The sequence below is a fragment of the Stigmatopora argus genome, chromosome 4 (genome assembly GCF_051989625.1).
Source record: "Stigmatopora argus isolate UIUO_Sarg chromosome 4, RoL_Sarg_1.0, whole genome shotgun sequence".
NCBI classification, from domain to species: Eukaryota; Metazoa; Chordata; class Actinopteri; order Syngnathiformes; family Syngnathidae; genus Stigmatopora; species Stigmatopora argus.
Window position 1 is genome coordinate 4,270,174 of NC_135390.1, and position 27,679 is coordinate 4,297,852.

The 27,679-nt window shown below is 41.1% G+C and overlaps 1 protein-coding gene across 1 annotated transcript; it reads left to right on the forward strand.

Moving 5' to 3' along the window:
• Positions 1-518: 518 nt before the first annotated feature.
• cep76 (centrosomal protein 76) lies at positions 519-25,345 on the forward strand. Its single transcript, XM_077599703.1, has 13 exons — positions 519-882; positions 4,969-5,124; positions 6,208-6,289; positions 6,368-6,592; positions 6,712-6,897; positions 10,203-10,300; positions 10,396-10,524; positions 10,620-10,808; positions 18,254-18,420; positions 19,179-19,338; positions 19,468-19,641; positions 19,843-20,060; positions 25,025-25,345. The coding sequence occupies exons 1-13, from the start codon at positions 820-822 to the stop codon at positions 25,161-25,163; spliced, it is 1,986 nt and encodes a 661-aa protein (XP_077455829.1). The 5' UTR covers positions 519-819; the 3' UTR covers positions 25,164-25,345.
• The last annotated feature ends 2,334 nt before the right edge of the window (positions 25,346-27,679 follow it).

Sequence of the window (27,679 nt, forward strand, 5' to 3'; positions counted from 1 at the left end):
ACGCTGTGGCAAGCATAATTTTGAGGCATTACCACCATCTTCTGGTCAGTTACAATCGGCATCACTGAGTTGGCATTCAATTTGTCAGTCCAGAGCTGTCTGACCCAAATTTCTCTTGACCAACATATTGTGAGACTACTTTAGCTGGACTAATGAGAGGGTTTAGTGTCCCAAATCAAAACCACCAAAAAATGAGGACACTTTGCCACTTACGTGGTATTTATTGAAGGAATAAAACTTCCAAGATGTTAATCAAGTGTGCTTCTCACAATAATTAAATACATTTAAAAAAAATCATAATAATAATAGAGTAAAAAATAATTATTGCCTTACAGTAGAAATGTAACAAAATAAACAAAGTATAAATTACCCGTGAATAAATTGATCACCTTCCTCCAATGTGCAGCTCTACCACATTCAAAATGTCGATGACATCGACGTGAAATTATACCCTCAAAATGGCCTCCAACTCTACGTAGAGTTGGTCTTTTTTAATTTGCGTCGCAGGCTATGACGTGTTGGGCAACGTGCCCATTTGCCTATTGGTTTTTACAATATATTAAAAATTTGTGAAGAGTACTCTTGAGTTTATCCCAGATTTATTAATATTTGCATATTCTGTCGTTTATTATTGAATTTGAAGTTATGAATTTCAATATCAATATATCATGCGGTGTCTTCAGGCATATGGAAAGACACTTTCCCGCTTGCTTACCGCTCAAGTCAGAAGGATTGTTGTGAGTGTTGTTCTCGTTTATCCCAAATGTGGTCAAGCTGAAAAACCCATAAAACAGTGGACCGCTATCAACGCTTGCCGTAATGGCTCTTCATCCAGAGGAGGCTTTCGAGCTAAAGCAAAAAATTCACAACCATCTGATTAAGGTGAAGATTCTAAAACTTAAATCGATAATGGATGCATGCAATGAGTGTTGAACGTGTATTTTTCTTCAACGGGGGCAGAAATAAGTTTAAATGAATAGATTTAAAAAGTAAATGTATTTATAATGTGGCAGTCATTAAAAGCCAGTGATTCTCATCTCGTCTTAATCTGAAATATTTCATTAAGATCATAAGAATAATGTATAAAAAAATGAGTTTGTAAAGAGTATTCTAGTGGTGAATAGAGTCAGATAGAGTGATAAATTTGAAGCTGGAGATTTAGGGCAGTGTTTCCCAACCTTTTTTGAGCTTCGGCACACTTTTTGCATTAAAAAAAATCTCAAGCCACACCACTATCTGAAAATCTTCTTCATATTATTATTATTTTTTAAATTATTATTTTTATTTATTATTTATATTTTTTATGATTTTTAAATGTGTATTGTTTTTTATGGTTTATTATTATTTATTATTTATATTAATTTAAAACTATGTCACCTATATTAACATTTTAAAGTCGTTCTCATTAAAAGTTTTACTATCAGGAATTAAATAATCCCACCCAAATTATTACATAATCAAAATTTTTTCACACCGATCTAACATCATCAAAGTTGATGTCCTCAGACTCCGAACAGCTTTCAGTCCGACTGGTGTTAAAATAATTAATGCAACGTTTTTAAACCGTATTTTAATTTTTGATTTTTTCTCCCAATGTTACGCAAAAGTCATGTGCTCAGAGACTTTACGTCGGCAAAAGTTGATGCCCCTGAAACCAAACAACTTTCGGTTCACGTACCGTAAAAACAGGGAAACGACTTAAATCTCGTAATATTACGACTTTTTTTCCTCCCAATATTACTTCAACCACCTAACATTACGAGAAGAGCCGTTTTGTGCTCACACAGACTTAACGTCGACAAAAGTGGAATTCTGGAAAACCAAAGAGCTTCCGGTTTACTTAACATAAACAACAACAAAATGACTTCAAACTCATAATATTACGATTTGAATCTTGTCATAGTACAATCTATGATTTCATATTTCAATTTTAACCTTGTAATAGTTCGATTTTAATCTCTTAATATTGAGATTTCTCTCTGTTAGAATTGGGTTCACATTGTTATTTAAATTTCCTCCGTGTCTGCTGATGTTTGTTTCCCTACTCTTGTTTGTCCCTCCTGTCTTGCCGTTCCTGACGCGCAGCTGCGCGAGAGGAACGGCAAGACAGGAGGGACAAACAAGAGTAGGGAAACAAACATCAGCAGACATGGAGGAAACTTAAATAACAATATGAACCCAATTCTAACACTCTTGGATTATTACGATGTATGATTTCTTGTAATTTCTTACACTGGTTGGGAAACAATGATTTAGGCTGTCATGGTGAACATTGCTACTGAGTATGCTCCACCGTGTGCGGTCGATTGGTCGCCGGTCTTTTGGTCGCCGGTCTTTTGGTCGCCGGTCTTTTGGTCGCCGGTCTTTTGGTCCCCGGTCTTTTGGTCGCCGTCTTTTGGTCGCCGTCTTTTGGTCGGCCGGACCGCGACAGCGGGCGACCAAAAGACCGACGACCAAAAGACCTGCGACAAAACAAGGTAAAACAACACGGTCGCCGGTCTTTTGGCCGCCGGTCTTTTGGTCGCCGGTCTTTTGGTCGCCGGTCTTTTGGTCGCCGGTCTTTTGGTCGCCGTCTTTTGGTCGCCGTCTTTTGGTCGGCCGGACCGCGACAACGGGCGACCAAAAGACCGGCGACCAAAAGATCGACGACCAAAAGATCGACGACAAAACAAGGTAAAACAACACGGTCTATGCGTCAATAAAAGCCAACAATGGCCATGAGCAGTTTCACTGAGCCAACGTGTGAGTGTATAAGAGTTTGTATGTACATGAGTTCTCCCCTTAGGAAGGTACATCAGTCAGGGTCTTAACAAGTTCTCCAACAAAAAACAATAAAAGTCCGGGAAATTTGGAGCTTTTCTTTAGCCTAATAATTAATAGGGCATTAAGTATGACTAAATAGTAATTCACAGTTTTACAGTGGTACCTCGTCATACGACCCCTCGTCATACAATATTCTCGTTTTACGACGGAAATTTCGATCGAATAATTCGCCTGTGATGCGGTCAAAATTTCGTGATGCGACCAAGCCAGGTGGCCATGGCACTGTCTTTTTTTGCATCTCTTTCGTGTATAAAATCTTTCTACGAGCACTGGGCGGACTTTGCATTTCCATACCCGTTTCCCCCCCCCACTTTGGTCCACATTTACATACCAGGTAAACAACAATGGATCGGCAGAGTTTTGCAAAGAAAGTAACTGGAATATACACTCGGTAATCAGACACGGGGAAGCGGCAAGTTCCAAACAACTCTTGATGCGTTCGTTTTGAAGGCTCCGGCGGAACGTCGGGGTGGGGCCAACCCGTTACAAAGGTTAAAAAGATTAAAACTAAATTAGAATTCAGTTTTGTGTGAAGTTACATTAAACGTTGAGTGTTTGTATATATTAATCCAAGTTAATTTAAATTTGTTTGTTCGTTTACGAGTGCCGTGGATAAAGTCCCCCCAACACCTCCCCCGCCTCCGTGTGTTTGTCGTTCCCTTCCCCTCCGCGAAATGCGTCTAATTTTACTTCTATTAAACACATTTTATTACTATTAAACCACTCGTTATTTATTACTTTGTCAATACATGGCGAATTAGAAGAAATAAAACATGTTTTACACGAGTGCGGCGTTGCCGTGGATAAAGTCCCCCCAACACCTCCCCCCGCCTCAGTGTGTATGTTGTTCCCTTCCCCGCCGCGAAATGCGTCTAATTTTACTTCTATTAAACACATTTTATTACTATTAATCCACTCGTTATTTATTACTTTGTCAATACATGGCGAATTAGAAGAAATAAAACATTTTTTCCAATCCAATATCCTGTTTTTGGTGTTTTTTCAGCGGGTTGGAACTAATTAATTTGCTTTCCATTCATTTCAATGGGAAACGTCCGCTCGAGTTACGAGAATCTTGTCATACGATCTCAGTCTCGGAACAGATTACGCTCGTATGTCGAGGTACCACTGTATTTAGGGAATTTGAGCAACGATTTAAATGGTAATTATCAATAACCTTCCGGGCGACCAAAAGATCGGCGACCAAAACACCGGCAACCAATCGACCGTGTACCATGCTCCACAGGTAGAATGTGAGGAGAAGTTCTGGTGTGACTTAGATGAAGTGGTTCTGAACTTCTCTATAACTCAGTTTGTCATGATGATGGGTGGTCTGAAAGATGAAGTCAGACAGGAATATTAAGCATATTAGACGCTTCCTCGTATAAGGCACACCCTTAAAATTGCTTTAAAATTGTTGAATTTTACCATTTCTCTCGTTATAAGACGTCACATGTGGTATTTCTGAGATACTGTATAAATAGAAAGGATCATCTGCTGGATTGCATATTCCGAAAGTGTGTTGCCTGCATGTAGACAAATTCTAAAAGGAAGTCACGTGAGCAGTACAACCAGGAAGTGTGTCCATAGCTGTCTACTTTTCACCAAGTCTCTGGGTGCAATAACAGCATGAGATACACATTATGCAGGTATCAGGGCTGATATTTTAATGATCGACCGCAAGGCCTGCGATCAACCTTAACAACTATCGGGATGTGCTGACATGGTAAACACTACGTTTCATCTTTGTCACTTTGCAGTTTCGTGCATGTCCAGTCTAATTTGTGCACATATAAGCCGGACCCTCGATTCTGTCATTTTTATAGCGACAAATACAGCGTAAATGCGAGAATATACAGTAGCTGTTTTCAAAGTGTAATTGAACACTCCAAATTACCCCTAGGTATGAATTTGGGCGTGAATGGTTGTCCGTCTTTTTATACCCTGTAATTGGCTGGCCATCAATGTCCCCCGCCTGGTGCCCAAGGTCAATTGGATTAGGCTGCGGGACCCCCACGACCCCTGTAAGAATAATCGGTACAGAAAATGAATGAATGAATTTGGAATTAGACTTATTTTTTTAATTCTATATTGACTAGACTGAGATAATATTCTATTCCATTTTTTCCACCATCTCTGCATTAGATGGATATTCGGGGGAAAATCCGGGAGGTGTTGTCTGATACTTTGCGGGATGATCAAGGTGAAGCACGTCAAGTGTTATCTGAGGCTGACTTCCTCCATGCATTGCAACGCAGAGGCATCATCGACGACGTGATGAAGGACTTACACTTTTCTCAGGTTTTTTTCCACATTTTCAGTTATTTTATTTTGCAATAATGAAATAGGTCATTTTGCACAATTCTATGGTTTTGCTGTGGGGTCGCCAGAGCGATCCCACAGCAAAAGACACGGAAGGGAGCCTTGTTGAAAATTTCCTTAATCCATTTTAACCCACTCTCATTTGAGGACAGCCTGTACTGTGATCCTTCACCACTTTGTGGCGTCAACTTTTGCGTCTTCAGTACATTGTGTTTTTTTTATTTTAAGTATAAAAAAAGTTCATATATATGTCAAAATCCACGCTGAAACTGGCAAGCGGAAGACTGCAGATGAAAATGGCGGTGAAAAATGGCAGAAGTCAAGGCGCTGTTTCTTTGGCGCTGAAATGGGTGGCACTCAGTGCAGAAGAAGAAGAGAAGTGAAATATCACTACAAGAAGAATTACGCATTGATAATACAAACAGCATTATGCCTTTTCTTTGGATTACATTACATACATTTCGCATCGCGCACAGAAAAAACGACAGTCGAGCCTCTTCCAGCTTTGTATGGATTTTGAATCAGCGTTGAAAATGCCTCTTAAAAGTCACGTAATGTCAAAATTCACGCTGAAACTCGCAAGCGGAAGACAGGAGATGAAAAATGGCGGAAGTCATGGCATCACTTTCTTCTTCGGCGCTGAAATGGCTGGGTGCGTACCCAGAAGAAAAATGGTGTGCCAAATAAAACAAACGAGACAGGCAGTGTGCCTTTTCTTCGGATTTCATTTCGGAAGGAAGAATAAAATCCTCGTTAAGATGGAGAATGCCCTGTCGGGAGAAGATGATTATTCTGGATACCAACATGATTAGTAGCAAAGCCAAGAACTTTTACGATACCTTAGCTCCTGACTAGATGTAAAGAAGGTAGATTACTTAAAGCACCTAAGGTACAAGGTTTTCCTTAATGCCATTGTAAACCACAGGCCCTGTTGTATAGTGTCACAATTTCTTTCTTTGTAGCATATGGAGTGGGAAAAATTGGAATTTGATGCTAGGTTGTCCATCAAAAAAAACATTTAACTATTTTCTCATGGCCCTTTTTCACATTTTGCTTTTCTAGGTTAAGCCTACATATATGGAAACAGAATCGCCTCCAAAATCAGCCCCTCATTTCATTGAAGAAAACGTTCAACTGACCAAACGTATAAAAGATTATAAAATCAGTTTAATGAACCATTGAATGTTATTACACACTTTTTGAGTTTTTTTTTACATTGCAGCTTATATTGATCCATACAGACGTCACCTGCATTTACAAGTGCTTGGCGGTAAGGCCTTCTTGGAGCACCTTCACGAGCCAGCACCTTTACCTGGTCAGGTTTGCTCCACGTTTAAGTTATTTCTGCACTTCCGTAATCAGAGGTTTCATTCGAAACCGGTGCCTTGTGCCTGTGAACCTGAACTGCAGGAGGGTTTCCTCTTTGAGATCCATACAGATTGCACAGGTAAAAGGAAATAATGATAGAAATTGTCCATGTCTAAGTCTTCTCTGTTCTAATGTACAGCTTTATGCATTATACAATCAATGCTGTAAATGTCACCACATTTTTTTTTGGTCCTGCAGGGGAGGGAAGTAAAATAATTGATGCCACCACTATGCTATCAATTTGTGAGCCAATTCACCTAGTGTTGATCAAAATTGACACCTCCAGTGAGACGACTTTGGTCTCATCCCAGTTCCTAGACTGGAGGACAGTCCTTAGTTCACCCAATGGACAGACATGCTTGGCTGTAGAACTTATGGGAGTGGGTGAGTGAACACTTACTGTATTTTTTCTGCTTTTAAAAATATGTAAAGATTCCTAGCAAAAATTATGGCATCACCAGTCTCCCAGGATTTTCGCTCGGTTGTTTAATTATTTATGAGGGAAAAAAAGCATATCCACTGACATAATCCCTAACTAAAGTAATTTAAAATTGCAACTTTTCGGTCTTTGGAATAACTAAAACAAATCTATGGAAAAAAAATAATAATTTATTGTTACCTTTTCAGACCAAGTAGGTAATAAGGGAAAATGTGGAATTACTAAATACTAGCTTTATCAGTCAGGATCCAGGGGCCTCAGCGTGAGAAAGGAAACCTAGATTTCTTGGCCCACCTCCGCCATGGCCATCCAGAGCCATGAAAAATTGTCTCCCCAGGGTGTCCTGGGGTTAGGGTTAGGGCCTCCTCCCAGTGGGACGTGCCAAGAACATGGGGCATCCTAATTTGATACTCAACCCAGCTCATCTGCCTCCTCTCAATGTGGAGGAACAGCAGCTACACTCTGAGCCGTTCCTGAATGACTGAGCTTCTCACCCTATCTCTAAGTTAGAGTCCAAACACCTTGCAGAGGAAACTTAATTTGGCTGATTGTCTCCAGGTTCTAATTCTTTCGTCGCAACCAACAGTGTGTGATTATAGGTGAGTGTAGTAATGAAAATTGACTGGAAAGCACAGACCTTTCGGTTATGCGCTTTTAATAGGGCCAACAAAATCGCATCGGTTCGCCTGTCCTTCTCCCGTTCCATTCTTCCTCAACTCATGACCCCAAGCTACTTAAACTCTAGGTGAAGGACCCCTTCACCATTGTTGATTTGAGTTGAGAATATTCCACTTTTTTTTGCTTATCGGTTAAAAAAGGCAGCCTTGGCAAACTCCAACCCTCACTGAAAAATAATCCAATCATTCCCGGATAAAACTCCAACTAACCAAACTGACACCAGTTTTTATAGGGACCAAACTGCCTCCTTCAAGCGGTGCTATCAGGGCCTGGAAAAAAAAGTAAATTAGTTTTAATTTTAGCCGTTAAAGGAATAATTAAAAATTATTGCAATATATTTCAAATCCCGCTATTAAATCTTTTGCTGGTTTATAAAAGAAAATCAGTGTTTAACTTTTCCCAAAAAGTCTTCTTTTTGAGATAAACTGCATGTTTGGCGCTTTTGCCTCATTTACAATCCGTAAAAATTTCAAAAAATCAACATCAGAATCTGATAGCCATAGTCTGCCCACTAACCATTAAATGATTCAAATTCCGAGTCCAAGCAGTCAGGGTTGTTGTCCCAAAGTTCCCATCCCAAATCAAGAAGAAAATTACATTATTCATCCTCAACAAGATTGCGTGGGTTGCTGGAGCCTAACCCAGCTGACTTAGGGCGAAAGGCAGACTACACCCTAGACTGGTCACCAGTCAGCCAATAACACGGAGAGTCACGTGGTTGGGGAAATGCATGAGCCAATCAACTAGTCTTCAGTGTCCTGACTAATAATTAGCAATTTTGCGATTACGCGGATTACGGATGCTGGCATGTGCGTGCACTGTACACACTCCCAGCATTTGACATTCAAATTCTCGCAATGTGCGTGCAAGCGTGCAGGGGCGTGTCTTGCATGTTTTTCTGCATGCATGCATTTGCAAATTTCACTGGCTTAAGGACCTGTGCAAATTTCCTCTGTGATTGATGATATAGGACTGCATGTCCAGAATATGCAGTAGGGTAATGGCTGTTGTTACAGCTTCAACATGTAAAGATGTTCTGGAGGTGGAGACACATTGATGAAGTGGGCTGTTTGTGTAATCAAAGTCCATGCCTCAGAGACTGGGAAAAAACTTGGGGGGAAAAAATAAACATTACTGTCAATGTTGTTTCTCTTTTATTTATTTTACAGCCTCGAAGTTGCCATTTGAAATGACTAAAGTTTTGTGTCATTTCTTTTTTTCACCCTGGGACTGGTGATTCAATAATTTATGCCAGGGGTTAGATGTGCAAATGTATACAATGGGGCAAATAAGTATTTAGTCAACCACCAATTGTGCAAGTTCTCCCACTTGAAAAGATTAGAGAGGCCTGTAATTGTCAACATGAGTAAACCTCAACAATGAGAGACAGAATGTGGAAAAAAAATCAGAAAATCACATTGTTTGATTTTTAAAGAATGGGAAGACTGAATGTTCAATAGGTAAAACGCTTGGTGTAAAGAAATCAACTGTGGGAGCAATTATTAGAAAATGGAAGACATACAAGACCACTGACAATCTCCCTCGATCTGGGGCTCCATGCTAGATCTCACCCCGTGGCGTCAAAATGATAACTAGAACGGTGAGCAAAAGTCCCAGAACCACACGGGGGGACCTGATGAATGACCTACAGAGAGCCAGGGCCACAGTAACAAAGGCTACTATCAGTAACACAATGCACCACCAGGGAGTCAAATCCTGCACTGCCAGGGGTGTCCTCCTGCTGAAGCCAGTATGCATCCAGGCCCGTCTGCGGTTTGATAGAGAGCATTTGGATGATCCAGAAGAGGACTGGGAGAATGTGTTATGGTCAGATGAAACCAAAATAGAACTTCTTGGTAGAAACACAGGTTCTCGTGTTTGGAGGAGAAAGAATACTGAATTGTATCCGAAGAACACCATACCCACTGTGAAGCATGGGGGTGGAAACATGCTTTGGGGCTGTTTTTCTGCAAAGACACCAGGATGACGGATCTGTGTAAAGCAGGGGTCACCAAACTACGGCCCGCCGGCACATTTGGACCGGCCCTCTGAACAATACCAGAGACGCTATCGTTTTTTTTTGGGGGGGGGGGGATGCGGCCCGCCGGCACATTTTGCTCCCCTACGATCGTCACACTTTTTCTGTTACAAACTGACACCGGCCCCCCATCAGAGAAGGGAAAAGTTATGTGGCCCTCACAGGAAAAAGTTTGGGGACCCCTGGTGTAAAGGAAAGAATGAATGGGGCCACATGTCGAGAGATTTTGAGTGAAAATCTCCTTCCATCAGCAAGGACGTTGAAGATAAGACGTGGCTGGGTCTTTCAGCATGACAATGATCCCAAACACAGCCAGGGCAACAAAGGAGTGGCTTCGTAAGAAGCATTTCAAGGTCCTGGAGTGGCCTAGCCAGTCTCCAGATCTCAACCCCATAGAAAATCTGTGGAGGGAGTTGAAAGTCCGTGTTGCCCAACGACAGCCCCTTGCACAATTGGTGGTTGACTAAATACTTATTTGCCCCACTGCAACCTTCTGGACTCCAATGAACTTACTTATTATAGTTGTTTTACCAGGAAGTGAATGCAAGATGTCTGCTGGTGTTTTGACGATCAGCCTTGAGCTCTATCCCCCACTTACAGAGAAGCTAAACTCTGACATTATCAGTACACAGGTAAAATATACCGGTACCCATTTAGATACTCTTGCTGATATTGTTAGAACCAGTATGCCTAAGCATCTAGCTGCATTTTTATATTTGTTATTCAGCAATCTCTAGAAAGACAAAGGGCAGCAGAGAGGGAGCGAATCTTTTTGGTTTATGCCAAGCAGTGGTGGAGGGAGTTTCTTGAAATCCGGCCATCGAACCAGTCCAAAATGGTCAAGATATTTGCACAGGTTTGCAACATGCTCACTTTTGAATAAGGATTTATTGTAACATTTGTTGGGAGATTCTATTTCACTGCTTTGCTAGGTATTTGTCTAATCCGCAGGATGAAAATGGCATAAACAGGCCGGTGTGTTCCTATGTGCATATCCTCCGTGCCGGCCGACTCCTAGAGAGTCCCCGGTGGGCAGCCCGCTTTGTCAGCCTTCTGGCACATGAGACGGCTCCGGTAGTTGGAGGAGGAGAGAAACATGAGCAGTGGTGTACATTGTTGGCTTTCCTGTGTAGAGGAAAGGTAATGTTGGTATCTCCTTCATTAAAAGTGAATTACAACACATTAACCTTAATATTCATTCAATATGCACAACCTGGTGATATTTAATGCAAAAGGTTTGAAAAAACCATAAGTGTTTCTTTTACAACAGGAATGCTCAAACTATCTTTGTTCAAAATCTACTTTTCAAGTAGCCAACCTCTTACAATCTACCTATTTTTGAGGGCCACCGACAAAGCTCATCAGTTATTTTTGTTTAGGAGTGCTCGTGCATTTTCAGCGTGTGAGCTACTAAAGAAATAATCAAGTTAATAAGATTTCCCCCTTCTTTTTTTTAAGTCTTACAATGTGAACTGGAATCTTACTATCATGATATCAACTAATAGTACCGTGGCGATCGATGTATTGAGCACTCCTGTATTACAACAAGATTATTCAAGAATAAAAGATGCATATTTTAACAGATAAATAAAGGATGTATTAGTTTACTAAAACATTGTATAGTTATATTACATTGGGTAATAATGTGGGTTGAAACAAAAAAAAAAACTACAGGTTTGAACAATATCATGAATCTATGTACTACACTACCTATCAAAACTTTGGGGTCACCCAGACAATTTTATCAAGGCCGTGACCGGACGTTTGGTCGCCTGGAAGTTTGGTTGCCCGGACGTTTGGTCGCCCGGACGTTTGGTCGCCCGGACGTTTGGTCGCCCGGATGTTTGGTCGCCCGGACGTTTGGTCGCCCGGACGTTTGGTCGCCCGGACGTTTGGTCGCCCGGGTGAATATAATTTTGAGAGCTGGTTTCAACAGTAGATATTTAGATATTAAACTCTCTCTCTCATGAATATAATTTTGAGAGCTGGTTTCAACAGTAAACTCTCTGTCATGTTGTCAAACGTCCGGCGACCAAACGACCGGCGACCAAACGTCCGAGTACCATCAAGGCTGATATTTTAATGATCGTTGGCAAGACCTCCGATCAGCCCTAACAACTATTGGGATATGCTTAAATGGTAAACACTACGAACACATGTATCAAGGCTACTCGCGTCTGGCCAGTCAGCACGTTTAACTACTGGTAAAATGTAAGATGGTGGCACCCTGAGCGAGCAATGGCAGGCACAAGTAAATTAGTTTTCAATCTTTGGCAAATAGCAAGCACACCCCAGCAATAGAATTTGCTCTCTTCCTCGGAGCCTGTGAACCAGGGGGAGCGCTCCGTAGTTAGTGGCCTGAAAGTGGAGGAGAAATTCTTTTACCGGTTGTGACACTCAAGTCCGTCTTGAAAATGGCTTTGACAGTAAACCTGCAACCAAACCCATTTCTTTTCCTTCTGCCATTGTGGGTTGACAAAAACACTATTAAATCAACACAACAAAACTAAAAGATCTTGGCTAATATTACCCTGCCCTGAGAAGTGTAGCTTTAGTTACAGGAAGTTTAAGTGCTGTCCCTCATCCATTCTACGATCTTGTGCACTTGGTAGAGTCACCCATGGCAAACTGGTCTGAGGTTAGGGACCAGACAAAGAATGGCTCAGAAGACCTCTTATGATGAGAAATATCATTGAATGGCATTTTCCCTTGCCCATCATGGGTCACCGGGGCCCCACTCTGGAGCCAGGTCTGGAGGAGGAGCACGATGGCGAGCGCCTGGTGGCCAGGCCATAGGGCCCGCCCAGGCACTGCTCGAAGAGACTACGTGGGTTCCACTTCCTATGGCTTCACCACCTTTCTGAGAGGCCAAAAAGGTCGGGTGCAACAACAGTAGGGTGGCTGCCAAAGGAGGGATCTTTGGCGGTCCAATCCCCTGCTGCAGAAAGTGGCTCTTGAGACGTGGAATGTCACCTGTCTGGTTGGAAAAGTGCCTGAGCTAGTGCGTGAGGTTGAGAAATTCTGGCTCGATGTAGTCAGGCTCACCTCTACGCACAGCTTGGGTTCTGGTACCACTCCTCTCAAGGGGGGATGGACACTTCCACTCTGGAGTCACTTCACAGTGAGAGGCGGCAAGCAGGTGTGGGCATACTTATTGACCTCTGGCTTGGTGCCTGTATGTTGGTGTTCGCTCCAGTAGACAAGAGGGTAGCATCCCTCCGCCTTCAGGTCAGGGGATGGGACCTGACTGTCGCTTATGTGTATTCACCAAATGGCAGTTCAGAGTATCCACCCTTTTTGGAGTCCTTGGAAGGAGTTCTGGAGAGTGCTCCTTCAGGGGACTCCCTCGTTCTGCTGGGGAACTTCAATGCTCACGTGGGCAATGACAGGGAGACCTGGAGGGGTGTGATTGGGAAGATCGTCTCCTCTGATTGGAACCCGAGTGGTGTTCTATTGATGGAGCTCTGCGCTCGCCATGGATTGACAATAATGAACACCATGCTCAAGCATAGCGGTGTCTATATATGTACTTGGCACCAGGACATCCTAGGCCTGCTGGGAACGCCTGGCAGAGTCTCCTGTCAGAAGGAGTTTAAATTCCCAACTCCGACAGACCTTCTCTTATGTCCGGGAAGTGGCTGGGCACATTGAGTCCGAGTGGACCATGTTCCGCGCCTCTTATGCTGAGGTGGAATACTGGAGCTTCGGCCGCAAGGTGGTCAGTGTCAGTTGTGGCGGCAACCTCAGATCCCACTTGTGGACACCGCTGCTAAGGGATGCCATCAGGCTGAAGAAGGAGTCCCATTGGGCCTTTTTGGCCCACGGTACTCCGGAAGCAGCTGACAGGTACCAGGTAGCCAAGCGGCACACGGCTCTGGTGGTCTGCAAGGCAAAAACCTGGACATGGGAGGAGTTCGGTGAGGCCATTGAGAACAACCTCCAGGTGGCTATAGTGGAGATGGGGTGGAGCTGACCTCAACTCGGGATGTTGTGAATCGGTGGGCCGAATACTTTGAAGACCTCAACTCCACCAACACGGCTTCCTATGATGAAACAGTCGGGGGATTCCGGGGTTGAAGTCACTGAGGTGGTTAATAAAGCTCCTCTGTGGTAAGGCCCCGGGAGTGGATGAGATCCGCCCGGAGTTTTTCAAGGCTCTGGATGATGTGGGGTTGTCTTGGTTGACATGCTTTTCCAACATTGCCTGGACATCGGGGACAGTGCCTCTGGTTTGGCAGATTGGGTTGGTGGTTCCCCTTCTTAAAAAGTAGGAACAAACGGTGTGTTCCAGTTATTGGGGAATCCCACTCCTCAGCCTCCCCGGGAAGGTCTATTCTGGGCCACTGGAGATGAGGGTCCACCGAGAGGTCAACTCTTTATGGGCGGGGCATAGTGACATTTTGCCAATTCATCGCAGCAAAATCATTTTCTATTTGGCAGGAGTACAGTGGAGGCAGCTAACGTTAGCACAAAAAACATGTGCATCAAAACACATCTACTTCATACTTAGATGATTTCAAATTATGAATTCAAAACAGCTTAGCATTAATTAAAACACCAAAGTCTCTGCATCTCGTCTTTTAGTACATAGAGAAAAGGCCAAGTAGTCGTCGCTTTGATGCTTGCTTCTGCTTCAATATCGCAGCGATGGTAGTTGGTGGGTTACACGCACGCCACTTTCTTGTCTTCTGTTTTTCCTTGATGAAGAACAGGGCCCACTTTTTCATTTCATTGGCACCTATTATTTTAAATAAAGAACCCTGTGATGACAAATGGCCTTCAAAAGACAGTTGTTGTTGTGGGGACCCAATAGGAAGCCAATAGGAGTGTCAAGCAAGACGCAGGGAAATTATAAAATAAAATAACGGATACAGGAAATGTATTTACCTTTTGGCGGATTTCGTAACCCGATCTTGTTTCCATATTTTGGGACTGTCATTTGCATATCAACGTCTTTTGTAACCTGGCAATTTTGTATTTAGCGGCATTGGTATGTAGAGGTACCACTATTTGTGAATATGTTACAGTAATCTGGGGAATTTTTTTGTAAATTCCTAAAAAAAAAAATCCACGCTGAAACTCCCAAGCGGAAGCCACTCCCCTGTCCTCCACTTGCTACTAGAACTCAGCACTGAAGTAAAAATATTATTATTTTTAAAGTTCAAAAAATGTGAAAATCCACGCTGAAATTCGCAAGTGGAAGCCACTCCCCTTTCCTCCGCTTGCTACTAGGACTTAGCACTGAAGTAAAAATATTTTTTTAAAGTTCATAAAAATGTGAAAATCCACGCTGAAATTCGCAAGTGGAAGCCATTCCCCTTTCCTCTGCTTGCTACTAGGACTCAGCACTGAAGTAAAAATATATATATATTTTTTTTAAATAGGGGCGACCCTACTTCGCGGTTTTTCATTTATCGCGGCCATATCTGGTCTATATTAACCGCGATAATCAAGGGATTACTCTACTTTGAATAATTACATGTTTGTAACTGTTCAGTGTGTTTCCAGGGAAGACAACAGAAATGTAAAAATATTTGAGAGGATTTAGGTAACTACAAGCAACATTTGATAGAATTTTGGAGACAATTTTGTGCAGTTATGCATCTTGCATTTCCCAAATCACCACAGGATAACTGTTCCCCACTACTCTGCTGTTTGTACATGGCAAGGCAGACGCAACACAGCTCGCACAAAGTGGTCCTTGTCAGCAGTGATTTATGAGTTTTATTCCAAGGAAAATTAATTTAGCCCCGTCTGTCCCCAGCCTGTTCAGATGTTTCTGTCCATATTATCACTACTGGGGAACATCAATCATTCTGAGTTGTCCTCAGCTCAAGCCACCAAATGAAAGTTGCAGTCAAATCTAGACACCTTTACTGGAAAGAATGTTACAGGATTAAGAGAGTTTCTTGTTGGGTTTGTCACATAGTATATTAATCACACTAAAATGCAGCAGGCACATATTTAAAACTAACAGTGGAAAAGAAATGTGAAGCCGACAAACAGTGCCTTGTGAAAGTATTTGGCCCCCTTGAACTTTTCAACCTTTCACCACATTACAGACAAACAAAGATATAATTTTTTTTGTCAAGCGACGAAATTTATTGGATTAAAAAAACTTTTTAAACAAATAAATACCTGAAAAGTGAGGCGTGCAATATCACCATCTATATATGCCAAATCACCTGTCATAAAAAAATGCCCAAGGAAATTGGAGTTTGTGGAGAAAACTTGCGCGTGCCTGGGGAGAACATGCAAACTCCACAGAGGAACATTGGAACCCGCTTGGGACTGAACCCTCAATCTCAGAACTATGAGGCCTATGCAGAAACCACTTACACACCGGTTCAGCCAAGTAATATCTAATATATCCGTGTAGCTAGCATAGTTAGTAGTATATCCAATACAGTCCAACATCTACTTACGAATGCCTCTAGGTAAAAAATTTTCAGGTTACAATTTTTTTTACATGCAAATGAGTGACTCGAGATACGAAAAAGATCCAAGTTATGAAATCTCTCAAAAAATAAATGCATTTCCTTAGCTGTTATTTTATTTTGAAAATATTGTCGCAGATGCATTGATTCTTATTTTAGTACATTGCTACCCTCTACTGGGTTCTCATTTCATCGCTCTCCTATCTCATATAATGACAATAAAAGCATTCAATTCAATTCAATTGGCTATCTCACAACAACCACTATCCATGTTTCAAGATTCTCTCTTACATACCTGTCCACCGACTAAATGATGATGATTGCAACTCCCCTTATTAAGCGATTAAAAACCGCACAAATGCAACTCGGCACATATTTTCACACGCACACTTAGGGCACAGGTAAAAGTCTAAAATGTAGTACAAAGTGGACGGCTTTCGGCCCTGGTAGAACGGGCTCTTGTCGCCATCTGGCGGACAAACACGGGTATTATGTCTCCCATTCACTCATTTTTGTGTGTTTCCTCACATCTTTCATACAAAATTGGGACACTTTGGCCAATTTTAAAGGGTTTAGTTGGTAGTTGTTGTGAGGACCGTGGAGCGAATTAGTTAATTTATACACCTACTTGTGAAATGTTCAAGTTACAGAAAAGGTTCTGGAACCAATTAATTTCGTAAGTAAAGGTACAACTGTAATTTTATATACAGAGCCGCCAACTTCTCCGGAATTTCCGGAGTTTACCCGGACAAGCAACGCAAAGTCTGCGACTCCTGACAACCTCCCTAAACTCCAGAAATCCCCCAAAATTGTCACTTAAATATTTTTTGAAGCAACCATTTCGGAAAAGTACCAAATTTACCAATTTTCCATGCCTCGAAATTTACACCATCACTATGGCTTCTGCATCTTACTTCCGCATGTGATTCAACTGCACTGTAAACCAGAAGAATTCAGTAACACAAGTGCATTGTGAATCATCCGAGTTACAGGTACTGACAAATGATTCGTCTTGCGCGACTTCAGCATGGCAGTCGATTCGGAATCAATTGCATAGGTAGCCTCTATCGCTTTAACATTTCCGTTTTTGTTTTGTTTTTTCCATAAGGGAAGTACTATTAAGGCCAACTAAACCACCAGTCTTTTGTTTTGAAACAAATCCTATCATTTCCGGGGTTGTTCTAAAGGAAGTAGGAGTACTACACAGTGCTGTTAAGTCTTGTGACCGGACGTTTCCTCGAAAGACGTTTGGTCCCCGGACGTTTGGTCGCCGGGTTCGCTCGCTGTCAAATTATGACAGAGTTTACTGTTGATATTAGATATTTAGATATTAAACTCTCTCTCTCATGATTATAATTTTGAGAGCTGGTTTCAACAGTAACAACCCGGCGACCAAACGTTCTACCAAATGTCCGTTCTATCAAACGTCCGTTCTACCAAACGTCCGTTCTACCAAATGTCCGGTCGACCAAACGTCCGGTCGACCAAACGTTCGGTCGACCAAACGTCTTTAGACGAAAAGTCCGAGTACTGTTAAGTCTACTTGCATGCGTGCTCGGGATAAGCACAAAATGGATGGCAATTTGGAGGAAACTTCTAATAAGAAACCCAGACACTTGCAGAAGTTTATTGGTTCGTATTCTGCGAAATATCCCATGTTGAACCTGTCTCCAAAAGGACAGACATTTGCACATTGCACAACATGCAGGTGCGGTTAAGAGACCAGCTGAAAAACTTGTGAAAATTTGAATTTCCCAATAAATGATCAACAAATTATACTTTGTTCACTTTTTATACTTATTTTCATTATGCTGAACTTTTTCAATAATTTGCAAAAACACAATATTTCAATTAATGTCAAAACAAGATAATAACAGTTTGATTTAAGTTGTCCTACGTTATTTTCTTTTACATTTTATATTGATTTTGCATGAATCTGCTCTGATTATATAATGAGGCACACACAAATGAAGTAGATAAATTACTTAATTTTTTGTAGGGTGGATCTGATATTAACATCCGCTGAGAAAATGTGTGTTAACTGGTTAACCTGCCCGCCTGAAAAAAAATACATATATTGTTGGTACTGCAATAACGGAATAAATGTTAGTATGATTTTATCATTTATAATTTTAACCTCATCCACAGGGGGACTGTGAAGATCACTCGACCCTGTTGTGCAGCCTTCTTTTGGGCTTCGGGCTTGACGCATATGTGTGTGTGGGCACCAAAGCAAAGGGGATACCTCACACCTGGGTTATGACTCGAGGAACTGATGGAAGTATCACTTTCTGGGAGAGCCAGACTGCGCACAGGTTTGTTTCTCCTGCATACTAGCAGAATGCCTCTTGGTCCCACATCATATTCCTGCGCCCCCACCTTAAGGTGGCTTTAGTGTAGTGATCATTTCTTGTGCCCCTAATTTATGAGAGGAAAAACTTAGTTGAACAAATCCTACTCATTCAAAGGAAAAGTGAAAAATACAGAGAAAGAGATCCATGTTTCTCATCAAATTTGTTTCCAAAAATGCTTCATTGTTACATTGTAACCAAACTGAGCACATACCTGTCAACCTTGGCCAATTGCTCCCCTTATTAATGGCTTAAGCCCCCTTAAGCGATTAAAAAAAAGTACAAATGCAACGTGGCACATAGGGCGCACTTATCAGTCTAAAATGTTCTCCAAAGTAGACGGGTTGCGCAATCAGTATGCACTAAATTCAAGATTCTGTAGATGTCGCTATATGACGCTGATAGCTTGACTATCTGGGTACATTGCTTTCTGACGGTGAAAAGGTCGGACATGTGAAAGGGGAATGCGCGTGCGCATATCATGCTCAAAGCATGACTATTTGCAGTCGACGATGATGTTTTCATCTGTTATCGGCGATCGAGACGATCGGGATTAGAGCCGAAATGGGTAAATTGAGATCAGGTTTACAAAAAAACGTACTTAAAATCCTGTACAAAAGTTGTTATAGGGCCTACACAATTTGAAATGATAAAAAACGTATTAAATACGGGAAAAACGTATAAATTGACAGGTATGTGAGCATGCTTTTTGCTTTGGTCAGATACATTCATCAAGCCGTAGACCCAGATGCTTCACCTCTCATCCCCCAGCCCAAATCCTCCCACCCTTACCGCACCGTGGGCTGTGTCTTTAACCACCGGAGCTTCTTTGCAAACTGTCAGCCTTCTGACGCTGTGGAGCTGTGTGTTTTTGACCTACAGGTAAAAAGAGAAGGTTAATTTTTAAAAACCATTTGACCTTTAATGAAACTGATTATCAGGTTGGAAAATAAAAAACAGAAGACAACTGCTGTTTAATGTTGAAGACATGTATCATTATCCCCCTTTTAGAATCAATCTCGTTGGAAAGCAATGAGTGAAGAGGCTCTGATGTCAGTGTCTGTCTCTGGTTCCGCAAGCTCTCTGCCCCCTCTCCCTCCTCTAAGCTCATCATCTCTTGATGCAGTTGCAGTCAGCAATCAGCTGGAGCTTGAGATGAAGCACTTGATCTCAGAACACAGGAAGGTACGACATAAACCTGCAGTGGACAGAGCTGAACTTTTTTTTTTTTTTAATTTCAGTTTTCTGGACTGAAGTGCAAATTAAAATCTCCCTAAAAGCTGCACCACCCACACTGCCTATGTTTACCATCGTTCATGTATCCAAGTTAATATTAACCAAACACAAACGCTATGTGTAACGTTTACTATTTCATCTCCCCTGCAGGACATGAACTTCACAACACTCTGGGATGACCATTTGTCCTACCTGCTGTCCTCTGCGTTGTCAGCTTATGAGATAGAGCGCTGCACCGGGGTCTCGTGTGGAAATGAGGAATTTCAAGATGCAGTAAGAAGGGCTGTGCCAGACGGTCATACATTTAAAGGCTTCCCCATCCACTTCCTGCACCGCAATGCCCGGAGAGCTTTTACCACATGCCTCAAGTAAGCTTACAACTCTTTTAAGGACAGCCTTCATTTATCACTCTAGAACAGGGGTCGGGAACCTTTTTGAAAGAGAGAGCCATAAACAATTCCTATTTTCAAATGTTATTCCTTGAGAGCTATACTCAAGATTTAAAAGTCAAAATACATGAAAATGTGCCAATTTTTTAGTCATTTTACCACTTTTAAAGTACAAAAAGTCTTTGAATTCTTTTGACAACATTGTTATGCTGTTGCTAATCAATGAATATCAATGAGTATCAATGAGAGAATAGATGCAGAAGACTAATGAAAAAAAAACAAGTCAATGCCACTGCCGCCGTGACGTTCCTATTGGTGCGTTCGGGACTCTGCTCTCTCACCACCGGTTTCCATATTTTAGCTCAGAGCCATATGCAACTATCAAAAGAGCCACATGTGGCTCCCGAGCCATAGGTTCCCTACCCCTGCTCTAGAATAAATGTTATTATATATTTACTGTATGGGCGGCCCGGTGGTGCGAGTGGTTAGCGCGTCGGCCTCACAGCTCTGGGATCCTGGGTTCAAATCCAGGTCACGTCCACCTGTGTGGAGTTTGCATGTTCTCCCCGGGCCTGCGTGGGTTTCCTCTGGGTACTCTGTTTTCCTCCCACATTCCAAAATTATGTGGCTGATTGTACACTCTAAATTACCCCTAGGTATGGGTGTGAGTGTGCATGGTTGTCCGTCTCTTTGTGCCCAGCGATCGGCTGGCCACCGATTCAGGGTGTCCCCCGCCTTTGGCCCGGAGATAGCTGGGATTGGCTCCAGCACCCCCCTCGACCCTAATGAGGATAAAGCGGTTCAGAAAATGATATGAAAATGATATTTAATGTATTGAGTCACTGATGGTGTAGTGGTTCATCTGTGTGTGTATTACATGCAGCAGAAAAAGCACGCACGATTACTTGGTTTCATCAATAGAGCTGGTTTCGATCAGAACAGTCACTGTTCAGATATGTCGACAACAAGTCCAGTTCCCACAAGCACAATTGTGCTTGGCCGTCATCAAAGAACATTTCGCAATATCTTGGTCATCCGTTCAGTTCCATAAACAATTCTGGCTTCTGGGGCTTTCCAGCCATGCAGGCTCCTTGGTCGATGCGGCTTTTACTCCTTTGCAGGTCATCCACTTATACAAAAGATATGCTTCCAAATAGCATTCTTCATACCTGGCAAAAGCATGTACGTATGTACATTGTAGCAAATGTATAAAAACTAAAAAACCTTTACATCTCTTTAGTGCTGAATGAGGTTTCAGAAGTATATGGATATAAATTGGATTGTCATCTGCCCAGAGTGGGCTAGGATAGGTTCTAGCACTCACACAACCCTTGTGAGGATAAGTCTGTGGTTCTTAAGCTTGTTCGAGCTACCGAACAACACCAGATTCATATGCGCATTCACCAAACCATACTTAAGCGTAAAAATATATTTTTTTAAATTCAAGATACAGTCGTACCTCTGCTCACGAAATTAATTGGTTCCAAGACTTTTTTCGTAACTTAAAAATTTCCTAAGTAGAGGTGTACTTTATATGTAAATTCTCTAATTCGTTCCACGGTCCTCACACAACTACCAACTAAACCAGGCATGGGCAAACTACGGCCAGGGGGCCACATGCGGCCTGTTAAACGTTTTAATCCGGCCCGGCGAACTTGATGATATTAAATTAATTACTAATCTTGTTATTTTTTTATTGCCCCTGCAATTCTAATGTCTTCCACTAGATGGCACTGTAGATACATTGGCTTTTTTTTAGGTGAGGCGTACTTTACCCTTTGACCCTTCTCGACCATCAGCCCCTCTTTAAAGATGAGCCGACATAAGAAAAGGAAAGTGGACATAAAATGTCAAGTGTTCAATGCGGAGTGAACAACTAAATATTTTTTCACTGAACACCGATCATCTGCTGTTTGCCTAATATGCCAAGAAACTGGCGTTTTTTACAGAGTATTATATTAGCATAAAACTGACCTTGGTACTTGACTGTTTAATGGCAGTTTGACTTTGGTGAGCCTTTAAATTAGCTGCCAACTTCGGAGCAGCCACAAATACTTTGCCACAAAGCATGCTAACTATGCTAGCAAGCTACCAACAAAAGAAAGGTGCTTCTCCGAAGTTGGCAGCTAATTTAAAGGCTCAACAAAGTCAAACAGCGATTCAACAGTCAAGTACCAAGGTCAGTTTTATGCTTTCGTTCAAAATAGCAAAGGCCAGCAAAACACTGTCTGACGGTGAGTTTTTAAAGAATGTATGGTAGAGACAGCATGTATTTTGTGCCCGGAGACCAAAGACAAATTTGAGATTATCAGTTTATCACGGCGGACAGTGACTCTGCGTGTGGAACTAATAAATGAAGATATCGAGAGCATCTTAAACAAAAAGACAGAGTCATTCACATTGTACTCTTAAGACACTGTTCAGCTCTTCATTTTTATCCGAGGTATTATCGACACTTGAAATAACGGAGGAGTTTTTGACAATGGAGTCTCTGAAAGGACAAACACGGGGAGAGGAATTGTTTGACCGGGTGTCTGCTGTCATCAAAAATGTGAAGCTCGGATTTCGACAAAATTGACAAGTCACTTCATTTGGTGGCCTGTCCTCTGTCACAAGACCCCCAAACTGCTCCAGTGGAGTTGCAGCTCGAACTGATCGACCTTCACTCCGACCCTGTCTTAAAAGAGAAGTTCAACTCTCTGAAAGTAAATGACTTCTATGCTTCACTCAATGAAGCAGCGTTTTCAACGGTGCTGGTGTTGTTCGGCTCGACCTACGTGTGTGAACAGACCTTCAGCATCATGAACATCAACAAAGTCAGCCACAGATCCAAGTTAACAGACAACACCTCAGATCCATTCTGAGAATCGCCACAACAAAACTAAATCCAGACTTTGATGCGCTGGCTAAAAAAGGAGACCAACAACACTTTCCAATAAAATTGAAAGTGTCTCTGTGATAAGTTGTTCTCCAAATAAATTAAATAGTGTGCGCTGATCAAATATAATTCCACTCCACAGAGTGATTTGGTGCCCTTGTTTCATCCTTGCACTCGTCGTTGTTGTGTTTTCGCACCGGAGACACAAATTGAATAGAAGAAGCAGGACAAGTACATCTGCATCTCCTATGGTTTTTGGAAAAAAAAGACAGGCAGGAGAAGAGGGATGGTGATATCCTGAAGGATAACAGAACTTTCCGTGCTTTAAAATATAAATGGTTAGTAATTTTAAAAAATGCACATTTTATTCATTTGATTTTCAGTGTTTTAAGACTCATTCCAAAGTCAGATATTTTGTTCTAATGCTTTTCTTCATTTTCATATGAAATTAAAGCACACGGATGACATATGTCAAGATGTGTATTTGTTTTTCTCCACTGAGGTGAGGGGGTTAAGAGATCCATCCATCTGCTCCTGGTCCGGCCCCTTTGTCAAATGTTAGAACCCATTGTGGCCCGCGAATCAAAAAGTTTGCCCACCCCTGAACTAAACCCTTTAGAATTGGTCAAAGTGTCCCAATTTTGTATGAAAGATGTGAGGAAACACAAAAATGAGAGATAATTATAAGGAAATGATTTATTCATCTCTAATAAATAAAGCGTATGAAAATGTGCCCTGCACCGCTGAAATAGTTCCTTCAGCGGCCGTGTGCCCAATTTGTGTGTGTGAAAATATGCGCCACGTTGCATTTGTAGTTTTTAATTGCTTGATAAGGGGATTTAAAAAAGAAAATAACGGAGAAGGAAATGCATTTACCTTTTGTGATTTCGTAACTTGGTTCTTTTTTGTTTCTCGAGTCACTCATTTGCATGTAAAAAAATTCGTAACCTGAAACTTTTGTACCTAGAGGCATTCGTAAGTAGAGGTATGATTGTATATAAATTCCTTGGAGCACTGATTGGCCAAGCAATGTCACGTGATCATCTGCAGCCAGTGACGGTCATGTGGGGAATGTTACCGAGCCCCTAAGACCGACCCACCGAACCCCTAGGGTTCGATCGAACCCAGGTTAACAACCACTTGGGATAAGTGATATGGAAAGTGAATAGATTAATTCATAAGGGTACTGTGAAGCCACAGTAATAATGAATACATTGCCGCATTGGGCGAAAGTAAAGACTGTTTTAACAACCCTGACAAATGTGAATGATTTTTTTTTAAAGGGGGGGAGGGTGGTTGTACTGCTTCGATTCTGAACCAGAAGATACAGACGCAAATGAGAATCTCTAACATTGCTCTCAGTTTGCAGCACAATGGTATTGTAACATCAACAATGAAGTTGACCGCTTTGTCAAGTTTTTAATCATTTATTTGGAATTCGAAACACAACACGGCTACTGTCCGCTGTAGCCTACGCGAACAACAACAACAAATCCAACAGAAACAATGCCTGGGAGGATCTGACTTAAAAAAGAAAAACAAGAAAAAACGATTTTACTAGAATAAAGTGTAATTGCACATTCACCCAGTGGGTGGCAGTGTCTCTCACTGTCAGTGTTTTTAATTTTAACAAGGTTCCAATCTTATGCAGAAGTTTACTTGTAATTAATTTTTAAAAAAGGTACTATTTCTAGTGGCAGAGAGTTTGGGGGAGTGGGAGGCGCAAAACTTATAATTCTTCCTGTTGCAACATAAAATAAATGAGAAACACTGCGCTAACCTCTTTAATGGAGAATTTATTCATTCATTTTCCATACAGCTTATCCTCACAAGGGTCGTGGGGGGTGCTGAAGGCTATCCCAGCCAACTATGGTCACCAGGTGGGGGACATGGAATACCCTGAATTGGTGGCCAGCCAATCGCAGGGCACAAGCATTTTTTTTTTATTTTAACAATGTGAAAATTGCACAATTGAATCACAATATTTAGTCAAAATCATTTCTGTCTAGTCTTTAATCTGTACTATTACCTCCTAATCATTTCTGTTCTTTATATTGCTGTGCAGGTCGCGATTCTGTGAGGAGATAGTGTGTTGCCGTGGTGACCATGTGAGGATGGCCCTTCGTGTTCGGGTCTTTATTTATCCAGAGAATGTTTGTGCCGTTTGGTTCATGTTTGCTTGTAAATATCGCTCTGTGCTCTGACAGGATTTTTAGATATACAATACTGTATTATGAGGAACAAAATTACAGGTACATTAGTGTTTTTTATCATCATCTGGTCAGGTTTTTATGTCTGCTTTTAATTATTTTGTTATACTGAAGACCATGAGACTTGCACGTTTTAGATATATACCTTTATTGTAAATAAATCTTTTAAAGTCCAATGAATTTGTGTGAAATCTTTGTATATGTCATATTAAACATACCATCTGTTATAGTTTATTATATTTGTTCAAAGAAAATGTACACACATTGCTCTTGGTTTGTTGCAAAATTATTAGTATATTAAAACATCTACTGCATCTTAAATACAAACAGACTTATGTCCTGTTGCATTGTTATAATTTAAAATGAACACTAGACAGATGATTACCATGCAGTCATTGATTTAATGAGGAAAATAATGTGCAGCATGTAGAGTGATTTTTTTGTTGTGTGATTTATGCTCACTGGTGGTGATGGTGGTGGTGGACTTTATTTAAATCAATTCTTAAGGTTTGACGACTGAGTAAACGGGGAAATTACAGTTTTCCCTTTTGTCTATTTGTAACACAACTAATGCACTAGATGGTACTGTTATTTGATAGTGACAGTTGTCACGTAAGGTAAAATGCCCAACATTCTTAATCAAATCATGCTATTCTACCTTGAAAGCATAATAATAATATAAATAATATTTAAATATAATTCTATATGGGTTACTGCACCCCTGTGAACCTTTTTTTTTTGTGGGACAAAATGAATGAATGATGTACCTGTGGATAAGATATTGAAGTGCGGTGCAAGCATAACGTCCTGCGCTGAGTACATTGACGCTAAAAATAAAATAAAAAGTTTTAATATTGTTAGTCATTACTTACCGTATTTAAAAATTGCCTTAAGATCGTAGAGTTTTACAATTTCTCGTGTATAAGCCGCACCCCGATTAATAATTTTCACCTCCATATCCTAGGTTTTAATAGGGAGTACAAATGTGTTTGAAAGAAAAATCATCCCACGTGGTATTTCTGAGATACAGAAAAATAGCACATTATTAGGGTCAATATCATAAAGAATTAATTCATCCAGTAATGGTTGTTTTGTTAGTGCAAAACAGAAAATAACCAACAAATAGTAAATGTTACTATGCTGACATCTACTGGTGAAAAAGAGTATAGAAAGTCTTGTGCGGATATAAGCCGTACATTGATTCAGTCATCATTTTTTAGTTACAAATACGGCTTATATACGAGAAAATACATTACATATGCCTACAAACACAATATTCATAACCACTTTAGAAAAAAAATATCTCAGTCTCTCTTGCTCGCAAAAAAAATGAACCAAATGCTATACTACAGTTTTGTTATAAAATATACTAAGTGCACTGTACACATTATCATTATATAGCTGTCTTTCTAGGTCTGTGGATCAAAAGTACCTGCGCATGTAAATGCCGAAATGTATTGGACCTGAAGTGAAAGATTCTGAGCATTTTGATTGGTTGGTTTCTTTTTGCAAACTGTGTTCAAAATTATGCATGCCAGCAAATCCAAAATGCTGCAGAATGAGCTATTGATGGAAACATTTGTCATATACCAGTGGTAGGCCGTGAATTTCCTACCAACGCCTTCAGCTATGTCTGAATTATCCAACCCTCAAAAACTATTTTATGGCTATAAAACCTCTACTTCAACTACAGCTGCGACACATAAAAAAGCATTAATAATAACCTCATAAAATTGAAATATTATTTAGGAATATAGCCATATTTTACTCACCAAAAGTCTTTTTTAACTGTACACAATATCCATCCTCCTTTCTTTCTTCCTTTTCTATCGCCATCGAAGCTAATGCTGAAAGTCGAGCCTGTCCTGTCGTATTTCTGGCATACGTTTTTATTCGATTTAGTGTTGAAAATGTTCGTTCCTGGTTGTGACAGGCTTGCTTGCTTTGGAGTTGTCCGACCTTTTTTAATGATGTCCAGCTTTTTTTCTTGAAAGGTCCGTCTTGAAAATGGATTTGACAGTAAATCTGCAAACAAATTAATTTCTTCTCCTCCAGCCATTATGGGTTGACAAAACCGCGATTAAATCAACACAACAATATATTTGCTTGCGCAGCTCGCTCCAGATACAGTTTGGTAGCTCTGGCTAGTCCACTCTATCACTAGCCAATCATAGTTGGTGAAAGCGATTACGTATCCCTACGCCTGCGAGAAGGCACCGACGTATCCCTACGCCTGCGATAAAGCATTGGTGTCGCCAACTCAAAATCTGATCGGTTAAAGCAACAGTTTTATCAACCCTAACCCTAACCCATTTTATTGACGCTTGTTGTATGCAGCAGAGCCTGCAGAACTGATTGTGAAGGCCTCAAGGCAGATTTCTGACCCTGGCAACTAATAATAGCTGAAATGTGATTGGTTACATGGTTAAATATGAAAAGACACACCTGGAAGCAGCGCAACCAGGGGAAAAGCAATGAAAAGAAGCTGACAGACAATTTGGAATTATTTA

Bases quoted from the DNA above. Each gene is read 5' to 3' on its own strand.
- cep76 (XM_077599703.1), top strand. From the start codon at position 820: ATGGCTCTTCATCCAGAGGAGGCTTTCGAGCTAAAGCAAAAAATTCAC. The intron at 10,809-18,253 runs GTAATGTTGGTA...CCTCATCCACAG, and splicing joins CTTTCCTGTGTAGAGGAAAG to GGGGACTGTGAAGATCACTC. The intron at 20,061-25,024 runs GTAAGCTTACAA...ATTGCTGTGCAG, and splicing joins GCTTTTACCACATGCCTCAA to GTCGCGATTCTGTGAGGAGA.